Consider the following 18,674-nt stretch of genomic DNA (forward strand, 5'->3'; position numbering starts at 1 on the left):
GATGGAAATTTCTAACCACCATGGTCTAGTCACTTTTTATAAGACTCACATTTCAGATGAACAAAAACATTATTCAAGTAGGTTCTCTTTCCAATAAACAAACAAAAAAATCACCAAAGCAAATAACCACACTCAACTTCTGTGAATCATGGCCCAGCCTGAGGATGCTGAGATGCTAAGAGCACTCTGCGTGCCCAGTAGTCACCCACAGCTCAGCACTGCTTAAAACAGTCCCCTGAATTGGGGCACCTGGGTGGCTCAGTCAGTTAGGCATCCAACTTTGGCTCAGGTCATGATCTCATGGTTCGTGGGTTTGAGCCCTGCACTGGGCTCTGTGCTGACAGCTTGAAGCCTGGAGCCTGCTTCAGATTCTGTGTCTCCCTCTCTCTCTGCCCCTCCCCCACTTGCACTCTGTCTCTCTCTCTCAAAAATAAATAAACATTAAAAAAAGATTTTTTAAAAACAGTCCCCTTAACACTCAAAGATTTCAACATTTATGTAATAGTATCAATTATGAGTCATATATTTTTCTTAACATCTTGAACACAGAAGATTTGGTTGAGAGATGGGGGAAGATTACTATTTTGTCCATAGCTTCTTTAATAATATTTTCACTTTATGGTCACTCTTTTACATGGAGCCCTAAAGTCAGAAAATACGGGAAATTTGAAGTCTCTTCTCCCCAGCTTCGGCTTAGCTGTCAGAAAAGTAAAGAGTGATCTGATTCTCACTATCTTCATCTTATCTCAGAGAATTTGAGCCAGACATTTATCAAATTTGAGAAAAAACTGGCAATTTTACAAAAACTGTTGCAAAATTATTGATGCTCTAGATTGCCAAAGAGAGAAGCATTTAAGCAGAACAGGATAAGCAAGGATTGTTGGGTTTTATATCCTACAAACTTACAAATAAAAACATTTCACGTGTTCTGAATTTCCATTTAAATTTATTTTGTTTGGAAAGCACATAAAAATTAAATAAAAAATAATTTTATTCTGTATCTGCTTCTCTTCTTTCCTTTACTGCTGATCAATCATATCAGATCTAACATTGTTTCTCATCTCCTCAGAGTGGAAGCTCTTGGAAGCTTGTCAGTTCAGGGCCACACTGCAGACTAGGAATGAAGACCTGTGGGTTGGCACTTGGCAGTGAGCAGAATAGTGTCTACTTGAAGGTTCTGATAATTATGGAAATCGTCTAATGAACATATGATATAATATATTTACAGCTTCAAGCTTCTACTTTAGTACATATCAGGGAAAGCCTATTCTCAGAGTAGAGCCTCATTTCTATCTTCTTGCCTAGAATAGACAGACATATGGGTCCCGTCTGAGTTTCCACACCCTGCTTCTTCCATTGTTGGTGGGTGCCCAGTTCCTCTCAGAGAGATCTTCCATCTTTACCAAAACCTGGAGAATGAACAGAGCAGCTATGGTGGGTGAGGAGACAGAAAGCAGGCTGGTTCTTCCTAAGGCCTTTGTCCTGGAGAACACATTCCATTTCTCTCAGAGTAAAAGCCAAGGTTCTGGGGCGCCTGGGTGGCTCAGTCAGTTGAGCGTCCAACTTTGGCTCAGGTCACTATCTCACATTACGTGAGTTTGAGCCCTGAATCGGGCTCCTCTCTGAGCATGAAGCATGCTTGGGATTCTCTGTCTCCGTCTCTCTCTGCCCCTGCCCTGCTCACTAGATCTCTCTCTCAAAATAAATAAACATCAAAAAAAAGAAAAAAAAAAAAAAAGCAAGCCAAAGTTCTTACAGTGACCTAAAAGACCCACTTACAATGACCCTTAAAGACTGTCTGCCTGTCCATTGCCATCTGTCCTCACCTCCCACTCTTCTCCCCTTACTCAATCTACTTCAGCCCCCCTGTCTCCTTGTTCCTCATCCACACTTCAGGGCATTTGCATCAGGCTTGTAGCTACAACCTCTAGTCTGCTCAGAAAGGCCTACCCTGACTCTCCTGTTTAAGGCTGGACATCCACCAGCCCTCCTCAGCACATTTCCCCTCCTTTATCACTCTCAGTGGCACTTATCTTCTGATGTCTGTAACATGTGCTTATTTATTATGTTATTATCTGCCTCCCTCACTGGAAGCACCAAGAACACAGGAGGTTTTGATTCTGTTCACTTCTGTATCTTCAGCATCTAGAAATGGACCTGTCATGTAGTAAGCACTTATTGAATATTAGATGAATTAATTCATTTTATTTAGCACTTATAAAGTGATTTCTACTTGTCAGGCACAGTTGTAAGCACTGTACAAATATTAGGTCATTTCAACCCTGGTAACAACCCTTAAAGAAGGAATTTATATCCCCATTTTATAGAAAAGAAAACTGAGGCACAGTGTGGTTAAGATAAATTTCCCAAAGTCACACAGCTAGTAAGTGGCAGAGCCCTTCTGTGCTCTGAACCCCTGCTCTCTGCTAAGTGAATTAATGAAACATGGTGGAATCTCCATTTTCTGCACTTTGTCCTAAGTACCCTACTAGGACCAAATTAATGATCCCAGTGTTTGAAAATGACCTAATCAAGTCTTTGTGCTGGCTTTCTGTTTCCTTGGAAGGGAAACTTGTAGTTTATAAGGTCTCTAGGGGCTTGTACCTGGGAGGGAGAGGTAAGTAGGCCTATCTACTGGGTCAGGTCACAAGAGAGATACAAAAAGGACCAGAACAGAACACAAGCCCTTTGGATCAGCTACGGACCCTTCCTCCTGCTCCACTTGTCATGCTTCTACTAGGTTGGGGGCTGCTTTCAGTGATCACAGGATCCTGGAGATACCTATGGCACAGACTGATGCATATCTGTATACTAATTTATGAAGCTAGCTATAGCTTATTGGAATGTTTACCTCAGTGTTTGGGAAACATTTAAGATGACTGAAAGGGGGTAATTAGAATTTGGGAGAAGGCATATTTCTTACCAATTTCCCATTGAGTTGATACTTAGGGAATCTCTGCTAACTGTTGCCAAATAAAGATCCTGCTGGGTTTTCTTTAATTAATGAGATGGCTTGGTTGTAATTATTCCATTAATTGTTTAAATGCAAATAAGTACTATTAAAGATCTTGAAAACTGTTTCCTCTTAAATATGTTAAACCTTCCCCCTTGTCCTCTCATTTCTGTAGTAAATCCTCTTTGAATAAATGGCACAAAAATAAGTGTTACCCAGACTCTAGTGGAATTATCACAAATTCTGAATTAGAGAAGGCTGAATGGAAGTAATGAATTGTATTTGTGTTCTTTAAAAAGAAAAGATTCCACTGAGCCTGCATTTACTATGTAAACATGCAGAGTAAAATAATGGAAGAAGTTGTAAAAATGGGAACTTTTCAGAAGTATAAACAATTTCTACTCTCTGATAAGATAACTCATTTTAGATATATAAAGCTAGTCTTTGAAAACTACCTTCAGTAACTTTTAGATACTCTTAATTGGCTGAGAGGGTGGTGAAATCCTTGCTCTAGTACAATTCTGTTCCCTGCCTGTCAAGATATGGGGCTGCGAGGTAGGGCAACAGCAAGGAAGTCTCCCCTACAACCACACCTGGTGAGAGACTGTTGGGGCTTTGACCATGACTAGAGGCTGTGATACACACAGCTGCCTAATCAGACTACCTTGCGGTGGGCCTGACAGCATTTCTTCACTGGAGACTTCATGGACTAGCCTGGAAGGCAAATGAGGATGATAAAGGGGAACACAGACGAGAAAGAAGAGAGAGTCGGTTTCCCTTTCATTGGAGAAAATTTCCCAGGGCCCTTTTGCTTCAACAGGAGAATCCACCTCTGTTGGTAGATGTTCCTTTTCTCTTCAGCCCATCACCTCCCCACCCCCCTCACTCTGAGAAAATTTACTTTCAGCACATCTTGCTCCAGGACTTCTTTTGTCTAGATTCTACAAAAGGTCAACTTGACACTGCTATATCACTTTACATCTATTCAGGCATTCCATGCTGCTTCAGAAATGGTAAGGAGTGTACTTTCTCCAGTGCATTCTTTTCTGGGGCAGTGCCTTACTTCTGAATAGATGGTTATTTTTGCTCAGGGCCCACTTTTTGTTAGTGTCCCATAAAGTCAATGTATGGGTCTGTATTTCCACAACTTTCTTCACGAACTGTGTACGGGATGCTTTCTTAGTTAAAATTGTCAATCAGTCCTCTCATATATCATTATACTACTACTGTGGTCTCCAAATCAAGTGTCGTGTTGCCAGGTAGGAATAAGTCTTCAACCAAATAAAAGAGCAGGAGAGCAAAGCAGGGTTTCAAATTACTGTGACAGATCAGTTCCCTCCTACACTAAGTAATTTTCCAAATCAGTCCAAGTGATGGCAATCCATCCTGCAGAAGGAGGCCATCTCCAATCAGAGGTTGTTTGGCAGGTGTGCATAACGGGTGACAAGAAGTCGGTAACGTATTAATTAAGATACGTCAATGATGTGAGGATGTGACGTTTGGCAGAAATAGCATTCCACATACTATTATGGGCAAATAAGAGTATTGGCTAATGTACAATCGGAGCCATCTCTGTCTGAGATAAAGGCTAGATGTAGCAAGTGAAGTCATTTTTCTCTTCAGCAGAGAAACTTCAGAAAAACAAATTGGAATCAGAACATGGCTTGGTGAATAACACAACACAGAAATAGGTTATGATTAAAAACAAAGGATATCCCCAATATTCCTTGGATTCTGCTGCCAGGATAACTTACTAGTAAATCAAATTGATAAATACGTGCCATCTGCTGTCTTATGCTTAGGGATCATAAAAGCTGGTATTCTAAAACACTTGGAAATTCCCCAAATATCTTTCTCATTTTATCCTCATCTCGATTTTTTCTTAAGCTAGTAGGTATAGAAGACATAATCATTCTTTTCTTTTTTAAGTTTATTTATTTTGAGAGAGAGAGCAGGGGAGGGGCAGAGATAAAGGGAGAAAGAGAATCCCAAGTAGGCTCCTGTGCTGTCAGCGCAGAACCCAACCTAGGGCTCAAACTCAGGAACCATGAGATCATGATGTGAGCCAAAATCAAGAGTCAGACACTTAACCAACTGAGCCACCCAGGCGCCCCAAAGATATATTCATTCTTAATCTATTGTTTAATGGTGCAAATGAATAATAGGCAGAGGAACTCATTAAATTTGTTCAAGTTTATCAGTGAATAGGCCCTCCATCTTACCCAATTTAAGAGTACACTTGATTTATAGCATGACTAGTCTTGAATGATCTTGAGGGATCACTAGAAACAATTAGACACATAAATAAGTATCCCAGGATCATGACAGATTTCATAAAAGATGATTCACGTGAAGATTCACATGGCTAATAAAATTGAAACTATGAAAATAAGTGATCTTGCATATATTTTATTTGTCTTTATGATATTAATGTTCAAAAGGTCAGAAAACTTTACATTTTTCTCCAATTTACAACGTGTTATTAATGGAACATTGTGACAGTGCCACTGACTCACATACTTTGGGGATAGTTAACATTTTATATTTATGAAAGATTGCCCTGAGAACAGATATGCATTTTCTATTTGTGTGGTATGTTTTGTTACTAGGGTCTCTTGTAGATTTTCATTCTTAGATTTCTGTCTCTCCTTTTCTTGAACATGAGCCTGGTTGACTGAATCCCAATATCAGCTCTGAAAGCTTTTGTGCAAGTGCACATACAGGTGTGTGTGCCAGCACATGTGCAATATGTAGAGTTAGGTATGTGTTTTCCTACCTCTCCATGCTCACCGAAGGATACTGTTCTTGTTACCACAGAGTATACTAACACCAATAAGACATACTATGGTAATGGGGTGGGGGGCATGTACAACATTAGGTAAGAAAATGCATTTTGATGCTTATAAGAGAAAACAATTATTATGGGCAAGAGAGGAGGAAACCAAGACTGTTTTAAATCAAAATAGCTCCTGTTCTATCAGGAGGCCTAGAAGAAAGGTGGGTTAGATGACCCAAGAAAGCATGGGGATTTCTCCCAGTAGCATATGGAGGTCTGCATTGCAGTCTATAGCTTATGGACATGGAAAGAAAACAAGAAATTTATGCTGATTTATGCTGGACTCCATCACCACCCTGCCCCATAGCCTTTCCTCCTCAGAAAGCCATGGTCCCAAAGGTTTCTATTTCTTCCATATTATGCCCACTGTTTTCATGGTCTACCAACAGGCAGTGTTTTTCCCATTGGACAGCTCAACAGTTGAGGTTCTCAGAGTTCCACCCCCCCCCCCCCATCAACACAGCATCTGCCTTCCTCATTACCGAGTTAATAAAACACTGGCTGCTTCAGGAGAGCCACTTTAGCTCTTGCCTGAAGTTCCATTTCCTCCAAACATTAAAACATTTGGGGATTCCACCCAAACTATACTCAGATAAAAGGAACAAACTGCCCCTCGCTTTCTTTTCTTTTCCCAGCCTGTCTTAAGAGTATTTACTATCTTTATTGACCAGAGATAGTGTGGTCAATTTCAATTTACCAGGCACAGGGTAGTTAGAGTTGGTTTCAAAAACTGTCAGAAGGAGTTTGAGAAAGTTTGAGTACAAACCCCTTACTTGAAGTCATTGTCCTTTCTCTCTCTGTCGAAAATAAATAAAATGTGGAAAAACATTTTCTTAAACTTTCTTAACCAAAGGCGAAAAATCTTATCATTCTAGTAGTAAGATAGTAAAAAGAAAAGAGATATCATCAGGTGACCCCAAGTGAAAACAAAATTGTTCAGTGCTATAAATCATAAGAGTGAAATTAGGTAATTAATGTTACTATTCTGTACCTTCGATTAATCAAAATAAGCACACACTGACACTGAGACTTCTTGTGGTGAGAACCCATTCACTCTCCAATTGCAATTAGTGTAATAGTGCTGAATAGGCAGGTTAGACCAAAATCATAGGCCAATTAACTCATCCTAATTTTTCTACTTCTAACCAGCCCTTTTTCAGAATTTTGATCTTAATGGATTGATAAAGCTGGATGCTAATTAGTTTTTGCTGAACCTGAAGTTTTGAACTGAAGGAAACTTCAACAAACATTTGAAGTTTGTTTGTTGTGAGGGCCTGCCTGGGTAGGGGATTTGCTACAATGAGTGAGGAGTTTCTCCAGAAACAAAAGACCACCACTCAGATAGCACTTACTGCACATAATTTTATGAGTGTTCTACTATGCATATCTTATAGTGCCAAATAGATTATAAACTCAAGGGTGATAGCCACATTGCCCATCTCTCTACTGCATGGTTATGGTATTCAGTATACATTTGTAAAAGGAATTCATGAAAAGCAGAACACCTATGAATGAAATAAATGTTGCAGAAGAGTTAGTTATACTAAACTATGCAAACACCCTGAAAGAAGAGGGAAGGGGCCAATTTTCTAAAAATCATGGGACCTCTCATTATCAGAGTAATTTCTTTGGTCCAAGCAAGGGTAGCTATAAGGGCTGAGACATACTCCCAACAAAAGTAAAAAGTTCTAAAAGTTTCCTAAGAATATGCTGAGTCCTGACCTGACTCTCAGCCTTTTGGTAGCACAAAATCCATTTGTCTTAGTCCGCTTGGGCTGTTGTAACAAAATATGTAGACTGGGTGGCTTAAGCAACAAATGTTTATATCTCACAGTTCTGGAAGGTAGAAGTCCAAGATCAAGGTGATGACTGATTTTATTCCCCAATGAGGGCCCTCTTCCTGACTTGCAGACAATTGCCTTCTCACTGTGTCCCCATGTGGTGGGGGCAGGAAAAGTGGGAGAACCTGTAAGCAGCTCTCTCTTCCTTTTACGGACACTAATCCCATCATGGAGCCCCACCTTCATGACTGACTCTAAACCAAATTACTTCCAAAGGCCCACTTCCAAATACCATCACACTGGGGGGGCTGAGGCTTCAACGTCTGAATTTTGTAGGGAACATTCACTCCACTGCAACTATCCTAACTCTTGTCTTGTCGCAGGTGTTCACCACAACCTTCAAGAGAAATTTCACCAACAGGAAACAATAAGATTTGCTTTATAATCAACTTGGCTGACATGTACCAATTTCATAAGTACAAGAATGTCTTTTTATTGAAATATATTACTTGTTATTTTAAGGAATTTTATTTAAAATTTTATAAGTATTTTAAATTTTTATAAGGAAGAAAAACCCATTGCCTTTACATATTTTCATATTATAAAACCAATAGAATAGGCTAATTTTATTTCTAGTAGCAATGTTAATTTTAAGTTGTTACTTATATTGTTTGGGGGCAAGCTCATAACAGTTCCCAAGAGAAAGAAAAGCCTATAAGATAATGAGAAATTGACAAATTAGCAATTCAAATCAAATGAAAACTCTGTTTGATTTCATTCATTTTGGAGACTTTCTTGGTGTTCCCATTTTGATCTGATTCAGAGCTTTTAGCTTCAATTCCAACTTTAACAGGTTCATTTGTGATTTTTTTTTTTTTTTTTTTTTTTTTTTTGCAAAACCATAGCAGAATGAATACCTGGGTTTAGTTCAAGGTACAGCAAACTGTTTTCAGTTTTTCTAGCTTTCAGTTCATGAATCCCTGCTACATACACATGTGGCTGCATGTAGACACGCCCATATATAAATCTCCAACCCATTAAGGTTTAATTTGGTTTGGGATGGGGAACCAAAAAAGTACTCAGTGAGACTGCTTTCTTTTCCCAAAGTGGGGAAGGAGAGAATGCGCAGAAAGCCCTACCACCAACTTGGGCACCTCAGCAGAGAGCACCACTGTGGCTCTGTACCAAGGACAGAATTCTCCAACCCACGATGTGGCAGGTGGAGTAGAATGCGTAAGCCACCCTTTCCCCTCATGTAGATGTAACTTTAAGAGCACAAAACAGGAACACAGAGGGGTCACTGGGATGACTCCTTCATACCAGGCAGGCATTACAACACTTGACAGCAACCAACCTATCCCTAAGTGTCTAAAGTCACTACAAGAGAGCAGATATCATCATGGCATCTCATCTAGCAACTAAGGTGCATAGGACCATTGCTAGGCTGAACTGGGGTGGGGGGGGGGGGGCGGTGAGGGGGAATAAGGAATGTCCTCTGTTCCTCACTCTTGTCCTCTGTTCCTCTGATCTTCTCCCCACCACAAAGGAGGCACTGCCTCCTACCCCTCACCCATATGCTCTCAACCTGTGACCCCAACACCTGATAAAAACCTGATAAACACCTGATAAACACCTGATAAAAACCTGGTCCTTTGGTGGTAACGTGTAAATAAGTCATTTGGGATGAGACATTTTCAAACTACTCCCTTCCCTATGCCCCAACTGAAAACCCTCTGGGATAAATGAATGTTGCATCTAAACATGGTTGATGGGGGCGCCTGGGTGGCTCAGTCGGTTAAGCAGCTGACTTCGGCTCAGGTCATGATCTCGCGGTCCGTGAGTTCGAGCTCCGCGTCGGGCTCTGTGCTGACAGCTCAGAGCCTGGAGCCTGTTTCAGATTCTGTGTCTCCCTCTCTCTGACCCTCCCCCATTCGTGATCTGTCTCTCTCTGTCTCAAAAATAAATAAACATTAAAAAAAAAATTTTTAAACATGGTTGATGAATTACTTTCCAGAGGGATATTTGCATTTTAATAGGTATGAAAATCTTGAAAGGATAAAGTATTTCTAGACAACTTTCAGGAATCAACCAACCCTAAAAGGAAGACCTTAGGAGGCACTGGATTTTCCTGGTGCTCCTGAAATGGATTTGTCTATCAGTGACTTTCAAAACCATCTCAATCGCTGTTTCTGAAGGCAGGCAGCATCAATGCCCCTTCACATTTTGTTATGGTCTCCCCATCCCTCCCCTACTGCTAGTGCCATGTCCCCTTTCTCTGCACACCCCCACTCAGTGTCCACTAAGCAACTTAGTAAAGTTCCGTCATATTCTCACCACTCCCCTCCCTGGATGCAAGCATTATCCTGAAGGTATTGACTCGTCTTCAACTCAAGGTCAAATCAGCCCCGTTGGTAGAAACATTCATTCTCTCAAATTCTCTTCCAATACACTAATAGTTAATGTACCATCCCCCAAAATAAGGAGAAATGTGAAAGGAAGCTAGAGTGACAATGGATGCATGTAATGGCCTCTCGGTGATGGTTAGTAAGCTTGTGTTTAGGGTCTTTTTCTGTTCTAGGAAGAGACGAAAATCCAAAAAATGACTTGCTTTTGTGTATTTATTTCCACATTCTGATTTAAATGTAGAGTGATCTCTAGATCTTACTTTCACTTCCTTGATATGTGTTATACTAGTAGAATTTTCCAAATTACAAAGAATTATAACTGCAACCCTTCTGACTGATGCCTTTCTTTGAAATTTATGACTCAGTTGACGTCACAGATCCTTTCCCTCCAGGGATTATGTGAGGAGGCATGCTGGCCTGCTAGCCCTGTGTTACTTTAAGTACACACACACACACACACACACACACACACGAGCCAAAATAGCTAGAAATTGATTATGTTGATATTCTGAATAAAGGCAGTAGTTCAATTTTGTATGTCTAATTAGCCACAGCTCTTCAAGGATTGGTGGAAATGTCATGGGGTTTATAATGTTGGCATTTCATCTTCACAAAAATGCCATTTGATGGCATAAAACCAGAAAAAACTAATGGTCACATTAGACAGCTTGTAGATTAGACAAAGGTCACTGTGTTTTAATGAACAGTGCTGTTAATTAATGAGAAAACAATTAGAACATGAGCTGTTAGGCATTGTGAATTTGTACAAAAAAAAATCAATCTGTACCTAAAACCACTTTGAGCAACTCAAAAATAAAGTAGCTGCAAGAACAGAATTTAAATCTTGAATTACACAACAAAGTCATCTATATTAATGAAATAGCATCACAGTTTTCTGGTGTGAGATATAAAGATTCTTCCTTAATATCTAGAATGGAAAGTTAGTACTAAGTTAGTATTCACAATAAATATTCTAGATAGAACCTAGGACTAGCTCTACCACTGCCCATTAGGTTTCTTGATTTCTATATACATTGTTTTTAGTCTATAAGAATAGGAAAGGTATTCTGTGTTTTATCAAAATTCTGTGAGTAGAAATGAGGAAACACTATAACTTCTTCAAGACAGGTGATAAAAATAATAAACATTGCCTTTTGTTCTATAGAGAACTGTCAAAGCCAAGCTTTTAGAAGCTTCAATAAAGGATAGAACCATTGTTAATAACACCAACTTTACATTATAGCTTTCCTCCAAGGAGGTCAAGTACTCCAATAATGATTCACTAATCTCTTTAGCAACCATTTGAATAAATAGTGGATATTTTATTTCAATTAAAAACAAGCAAGAGAAAATGAACTGATTTATCCTGAGGTATGGCAACAAAGGCACCAGAACCTGTCACATGGCTAGTCCAAAAACTATTAGAAGAACCACCCCTAATTTAAATCATTTCAACTGAGCATAGCAAATGTTTGTATTTTTATGTCATTTGAAAATAAAATAAGAAGACTCCATCCAAAGGGTCATTTAGAGAGCATCATTAACTCAAAACACGGTGAGAACAGATCTAGTATCCCAGTCTGAAGAGGAACACATTTCCTTTAGATGGTGGGGGATGGCTTTCTTTTTTTCATTGAAGTTTTTTTTTTTTTTTAACAATTGTTGATTCGCATTCAGCTGTAAGAAATAATACAGATATATCCTACATACACTTCACCAGTTTCCCCAAATGATACAATTTTGGAAAGCTATAATATCACAACCAGGCTAATAATATTGATACAGTCCACAGATCTTATTCACATTTCCCCACATATCCCACATTTCCCATTTGCGCTTAAGATATTTGTATGTGGGTATGTATGTATTTGTATACGGGTGTTCAGTTCTATACAATTTTATCATATTTGGAGGGTCATGTCAAGACATCAAACAGCTCCATCACCACAAGGATCTGTCAGGTTGCCCTTTAAAACCTATAGTCACATCTCCTTCCCACTCACATACCTCTACCCCCATCCCTGACTTCTCAAAAACACTAATGTGCTCTGCATTTCTAAAATGTTTTCATTTCAAAAATATTATATAAATGGAATAACATGGTATGTAACCTTTTGAGATTTCCCTTTTTTCACTCAGCATAATTCCCTAGAGATTCATTCAAATTGTTGTGTGTATCAGTAGTTCATTTATCTTTATTGTGGAGTAGAGTCCATGGTGTGGATGTATCACAGCCTGTTTAACCATTCACGTGGTAAGGACATCTGGACTGTTTTCAGGTTTTGGTCATTATGAATAAATGCACTGTGAGCATTTATGTACAGTTTTTCATATAAAAAAATTTTTAATTTCTCTGGCATGAATGCCCACAAGTCAATTGCTGAGCCTTTGAGGAACTACATGTTTAGTTTTACAAGAAATGATCAACTTGTTTTCTGAAAGGGCTGTACCATTTTACATGGTCACCATCAGTACATGAGTGATACAGTTTCTCTGAATTCTCCCCAGCATTTTGTGTGGACAAAATTTATTTTATTTTTGCCATTCTGCTAGGTGTGTGATGTTACGTCGTGTGGTTTTAATTTGCATTTCTCATATAGCTAATGATGTTGAATATCTTTTCACATGCTTATTTGCCATCTCTATATCCTTTTCAGGGAAATGTCTATTCATGTCTTTCACCCCTTTTCTAATTGACTTGTTTGAGTTTTTTTACTGTTAAGTTATGAGAGTTTTTATATATCCTAGATACTAGAACTTTATCAGATATGTGGTTTGTAAATATTTTCTCCCAGTCTGAAGTTTGTCTTTTCATCCTCTTTTGATGAAGTCCAGTTTATCAATTTTTCCTTTTATTTCTTATGTTTTTGGTGTCAAATATTTGCTTAACACAAATTCTAAAAATTTTTTCCTATGTTTTTTACTAAAAATTTTATAGCTTTAACTTTTAAGCCTATGGCCTATTTTGAATTGACTTTTTTATAAGATGTGAGTCAGTTAAGCATCCAACTCTTGGTTTTGACTCAGGTCATGATCTCAAGATTGGTGGGTTCAGGCCCAGCATCTTGCTCTGCACTGACAGTATGGAGCCTGCTTGGGATTCTGTCTCTCCCCCTCTCTCTGTCCCTCCCCGCCCTCTCTCTCTCACACATACACACTCAAAATAAATAAACATTTTTAATCTATATTTTTGTACCTCTATCCAAACCCATATTAGTCAGGGTATATTTCTAAGTTCTCTGTTCTGTTCCATTTTTCTCTGTGTGTCTTATCCTCCACCAATACCACATACTCTTGATTACTGAAACTATATAGTAGGCTTTAATGTCAGATAAAGTAACTCTTTATTCTCCAACATTATTCTCCCTTTTCAGGATTTTGTGACTTTCCATATAAATTTTAGAATAAGCTTGTGTCTACAAAAAACACTTCCTGATATTTTGATATAAATTACATTAACCTATAGATCAACTTATGAAAAGTTAACATCTTTATTATGTTGAATCTTCCAATTCATGAACGTGGTATTTCCATTTATTTAGGTCTTAGAATTCTGATTTCTCTTATCAAAATTTTACAATTTTCAGCATGCATATCCTCCTTTTATTAAGTGCACAGCTAAACATTTTATTTTCTTTGGAGTGGTTTATAAATAATATTGTGCTTTTAATTTTGGTTTCTATATCCTCATCATTAGTGTACAGAAATGTGATTACATTTTGTATGTTGATCTTAAGTCTTGCAACCTTACAGGACTCACTAGTTCTAAGCATTATTTTTGAAGATTCCTTGCAATTTTCCCTGAAAACAATCATGTCATCAGCAAATAGAGACAGCTTTATATCTACCTTTCCAGTGTATGCCTTTTATTTCTTTAACTTACCTTACTGCAGTGACTGTATTTCTCAACTATGTTGAATGAAAATGATGAAACTAATATCTTGCCTTGTTTCTTGATTTTAGGGTAAAGCATTCAGTCTTCCACCATTAGTATGACATTAGCTATAGGTTTTTGTAGATGCTACTTGGTTTATGTAGATGCTACTTATCAAATAATATAGTAAACCTCTATTCCTAACTTGCTAAGAGTTTTTACCATGAATGGGAAAACTGTATATCCACATGCAGAAGAATGATATTGGATCCTTTTCTCACTCTATATACAAAAATCAACTCAAAATGAATGAAATACTTAAATGTAAGGCCTGAAACTATAAAACTGCTAGAAGAAAACATAAGCAGCTTCTTGACATAGGTCTGTGCAATGATTTTTTTTTAATTTTTTTTAATGTTTATTTTTCAGAGAGAGAGGGTGTGAGTGGGGAAGGGGCAGAGAGAAAGGGAGGCACAGAATCTGAAGCAGGCTCCAGGCTCTGAGCCATCACCACAGAGCCCGACGCGGGTTCAAACCCACCAACCGCAAGATCATGACCTGAGCCGAAGTCGGATGCTCAAACAACTGAGCCACCCAGGCGCCCCATGATTCTTTTAGATTATACCCCCAAATTACAGACAACAAAAGCAAAAATAAAAAGTGGAATTGCATTAAAATAAAAAGCTTCTGTACAGCAAAGGAAACCATGAACAGAGTGAAGAGACAACCTCCAAAATGGAAGAAAACGTCTGATAAGGAATTATATCCAAATGCATAACTGAATAGCAAAAACAAAAACAAAAAACCTGATCTTAAAAAAAGGCAAAGGACCTGAATAGACATTTCTCAAAAGAAAACATAAAAATGACCAACAGGTATAAGAAAAGGCATTCAAAATCACTAATCATCTGGGTAATGCTGATTAAAACCAGCTTAAGTAATGAGCTATTACTTAACACCTGTTAGAATGGCTATTATCAAATAGACAAAAGATAACAAGTGTTGTCAGAGATGTGGAGTAAAAAGAACCCTGTACCCTGTTGGTGAAAATGTAATTTGGTGCAGCCACTATAGAAAACAGTATGGAGGTTCCTCAAAAAATTAAAAATAGGGGCTCCTGGGTGGCTCAGTCGGTTAAATGTCTGACTTCGGCTCAGTTCATGATCATGCGGTTCATGGATTCAATCCCCTCATCAGGCTCTGTGCTGACAGCTCAGAGTCTGGAGCCTGCTTCAGATTCTGTCTGTCTGTCTGTCTGTCTCTCTCTCTCTCTCTTCCCATCCCCTGTTCGTGCTCTGTGTCACTGTCTCTCTCAAAAATAAATAAACATCAAAAAAAATTTTTAATTAAAAATAGAATTGCCATATGATCCATGAATCCCACTTCCAGGTGTATATTCAGAGGAAATGAAGTCGGGATCTTGAAGAGATTACTGCACTCCCATTTTCATCACAGCATTATTCACAATAGCCATGATATAGAAACAGCCTAAGTGTCCAGTATCCATTAGTGGACAAATGGATAAAGAAAATGTGATATATATTGATAGGTAGACACACACACACACACACACACACACACACACAGGCAGGAATATTATTCAGTGGATATGGATGAAGTTGGAGGACATCACCCTAAGTGAAGAAAATCAGACACAGAAAGACTAATACTGTATCATCTCACTTATATATTGAATCTAAAAATGTCAGACTCATACAAGCAGAGAGTGGAATAGTGATTACCGAGGACTGAAGAGGTAGGGGGAAAGGGAGATGTTGGTCAAAGGGTACAAAGTTTCACTTGTGCAAGATAAATACCAGTACACAGCATGTTGACAGATCTATTCCCCACCTGTCAGATTTGGGATGCCCTCCCTTCTCTGACTCAATAGCATTTTGTTCCTTATAATTGCAGTAAAGTGTATATTTCAGGAACCAATAGGCGGAATTTGGGCAAAGTGGTTTTCATGCTTTTGTTCCCTATTACATAAGCCCCAGGTCCTTGGGAAAGAACATTTCCCACAGCCTGCAGCTCTTGACCTGAAAGAAATGCCCCATAGTCATCCGCTGAGCTCTCCTCTCCCACTGCTGCTTACTCAAGGATTAGAAATTTTATCCCCTATAGAGAACACTAAGTAATTGCCTAGTAAGGAGAGGAGAATTCTGACCCTAGTGTTACTTACCCCAAGGCAGAAATTGTGACCCTGTGGTAAAGTCCAATTACAACTTCCTCTTGCTTATTTGGAAATGAAGGATTTTTCCCCTAACCTCTTAAAAAAAAAAAAAAAAAAAAGGCAGCAAGCAATATTCCTGAACAAGGGGCCATGAGTTAAGAACGTGTAGATATAATTTATCCTGCCTCAGTGCAACATAGAAATGGTACAGTGATGGCCTACCTTACTTTAGAACAATGGCCACACATCTATTGGTTTCGTCTGTTCCTATGAAAAAGAAAATTCATGGGGTGCCTGAGTGGCTCAGTAGGTTAAGCGTCTGACTTTGGCTCAGGTCATGATCTCACAGTTCATGAGTTCAAGCCCTACATCAGGCTCTGTGCTGGCAGCTCAGAGCCTGGAGCCTGCTTCAGATTCTGTGTCTCCCTCTCTGTCTTTCCCTCCCCTGTTCGTGCCCTATCTCTCTCTCAAAAATAAATAAATAAATAAAATTTTTAAGAAAAGAATTCATTGCATGATGTGCCTAGTTGCTCAAGCTACATTCAGGACTCTCTTGGGTATCCCTTATTATATGACCTCTCCCCAGTGGCATGTTGGACTTCTTGGCACAAGTAGGAGCTAGAGGCAGGGATTTAAAAAAAGCTGACCTGCCATGAAAACTAGATTGGACTTCATGGGCATCTTAGGCCTCTCAGCATGTTTTCTTTATGTGGAAAGATGTGCTGGATTAAATATAGGTGATCTGGCACTTTGTCCATCTTAGTGAAGGAATAGACTCAACTACCTAGGTATATATGCAAAACCAAAATAAAATGAAACCCTCATATCATTAATGAGTGTATGTTAACCATAGTTTTGGTTATCTGTGCATAAAATCATCTTTGGAGATTTATTCTGTAAGTAGTTTTAAGTCACTGTAAGCAGTGATGATATTGGAGATTTATTCTTCATCATGAGAAATATTAGTGGGTCACTTAGTGCAAAATAACAGAAGGATAGAATGATATATCTCTACTAAGCTTTGCAAAAGTGCAACATATCACATGCACTAACTAAACAGAGACATTTGCCTGAAACAACAAAAATGCCATTTTTCTAAATTTAGTAACAGTTTTTATCTTGGGACATGGGGTGGGAGATTAGGACCTTTACTCTCTATGCTCTATATGTCTGTGATGTTTGAATGTTTTAATAAAGACTACTTACCACTTTTATAATTAATTAATTAATTATAATAAAAATCAATTAATAAACATTGTCCTGCATGATAAATGCTAAGTCAGCCCTTGTTTAAAAACAAGAAAGGGAAGGGCACCTGGGTGAGCCAGGTGAGCATACGGCTTCAGCTCAGGTCATTAGCTCACAGTTTGTGGGTTCGAGCCCCGCATCGGGCTCTGTGCTGACAGCTTAGAGCCTGGAGCCTGCTTCGAATTCTGTGTCTCCCTCTCTCTCTGCTCCTCCCCCACTCATGTTCTGTCTCTGTCTCTCCTTCAAAAATAAATAAAGACATTAAAAAAAATTTTTAAAAACAAGAAATGGAATTATTTTTTAAAGAAAATAAATTTCAATAAACTCAGTGCCTATCCCTCTAAAGGGACAACACAGTGACTATGATAAGCTTGCTCCAGAGATGCTTTATTCTTAACAAATTCTATTTGGTTTCTCATTCTATGACCCACTATTTAATGAGCCACTTTAGTTGGCCTTTCCCCAGGGCTCATTCACAACTGTTCCTAAATAATGTCAGTCCTTTTGCTGGAGCAGGTGTTATTTTCTGGGCATCTTCACCAAAAGGCAACATAAAAATTAACAAGCTTCAGATCTGGAGGATTCAGGGTCTCATTTCAGGCAAAGAATATATGTGTCACACACACAGTAATGCTTTTGGAACTTTCTGTCTAATAAGAAGATTTTGACATCATAACAAAAGAACTCAGTATACTTCTAAATGTTTATTTCCTTTTCTATAAGAGCAATTCTTAAGGGCTAAGGGATTATATCATTTCTTGCAGCAAAATGAAGGTCTGCTTTTTGTACAAGTGTAAAGCTGTGTTTTCAGGGTCCCCTCTTTCATTTCAAGTATCTCGCATGCTACCAGGTAACTAAGTCAGTTACACTGTATATTCCACACAGGGAAGATCTATAATTCAGCCTGCCCATTTACTATTAAAACCAACTCCTAAATTTGCAGTATTAGGAACTTGCATAGGACTAGCATTCCAAGGTAGAAGTACAGACAATGTGAGGTTCAGATGTGCTCTGGGTGTAGAGGGAATGTTAACGTTAGTGATTAACAACTATGTGTTTTATAGCAAATGTCTAAGTGTCCAGAAATGCCCATGGAGCTTCTTGCTCTGGTTTGCTCCATAATGCCTCTCTCTAACATGTCTTATTTCATATCTTAGGAGTTCGTGATGATTGTCGTCTTTGGTTTGGAGTTCATCATTCGAATCTGGTCTGCAGGTTGCTGTTGTCGGTATAGAGGATGGCAAGGAAGACTGAGATTTGCCCGAAAGCCCTTCTGTGTTATAGGTGAATATCAAAGTCCTAGATGTGGATTTACAACACTGCATCCTTTTTTTTCTTTATTGCAATATTTAATCAATATTAAAAGATAACATTCATGGAACATTTACTGTGGGTCAGGCACTT

At 38.6% G+C, this 18,674-nt stretch overlaps 1 protein-coding gene across 3 annotated transcripts in view; it reads left to right on the forward strand.

Moving 5' to 3' along the window:
* Positions 1-18,674, forward strand: part of KCNQ5 (potassium voltage-gated channel subfamily Q member 5) — a 519,096-nt gene that overhangs the window by 356,338 nt on the left and 144,084 nt on the right. For all 3 annotated transcript variants that reach the window (XM_058734458.1, XM_058734459.1, XM_058734460.1), the window contains exon 3: positions 18,428-18,554. In XM_058734458.1, coding sequence (XP_058590441.1) covers positions 18,428-18,554 — 127 coding nt within the window. The remainder of the gene's footprint in view (positions 1-18,427; positions 18,555-18,674) is intronic.

Source organism: Neofelis nebulosa, chromosome 6 (assembly GCF_028018385.1).
Source record: "Neofelis nebulosa isolate mNeoNeb1 chromosome 6, mNeoNeb1.pri, whole genome shotgun sequence".
NCBI lineage: Eukaryota > Metazoa > Chordata > Mammalia > Carnivora > Felidae > Neofelis > Neofelis nebulosa.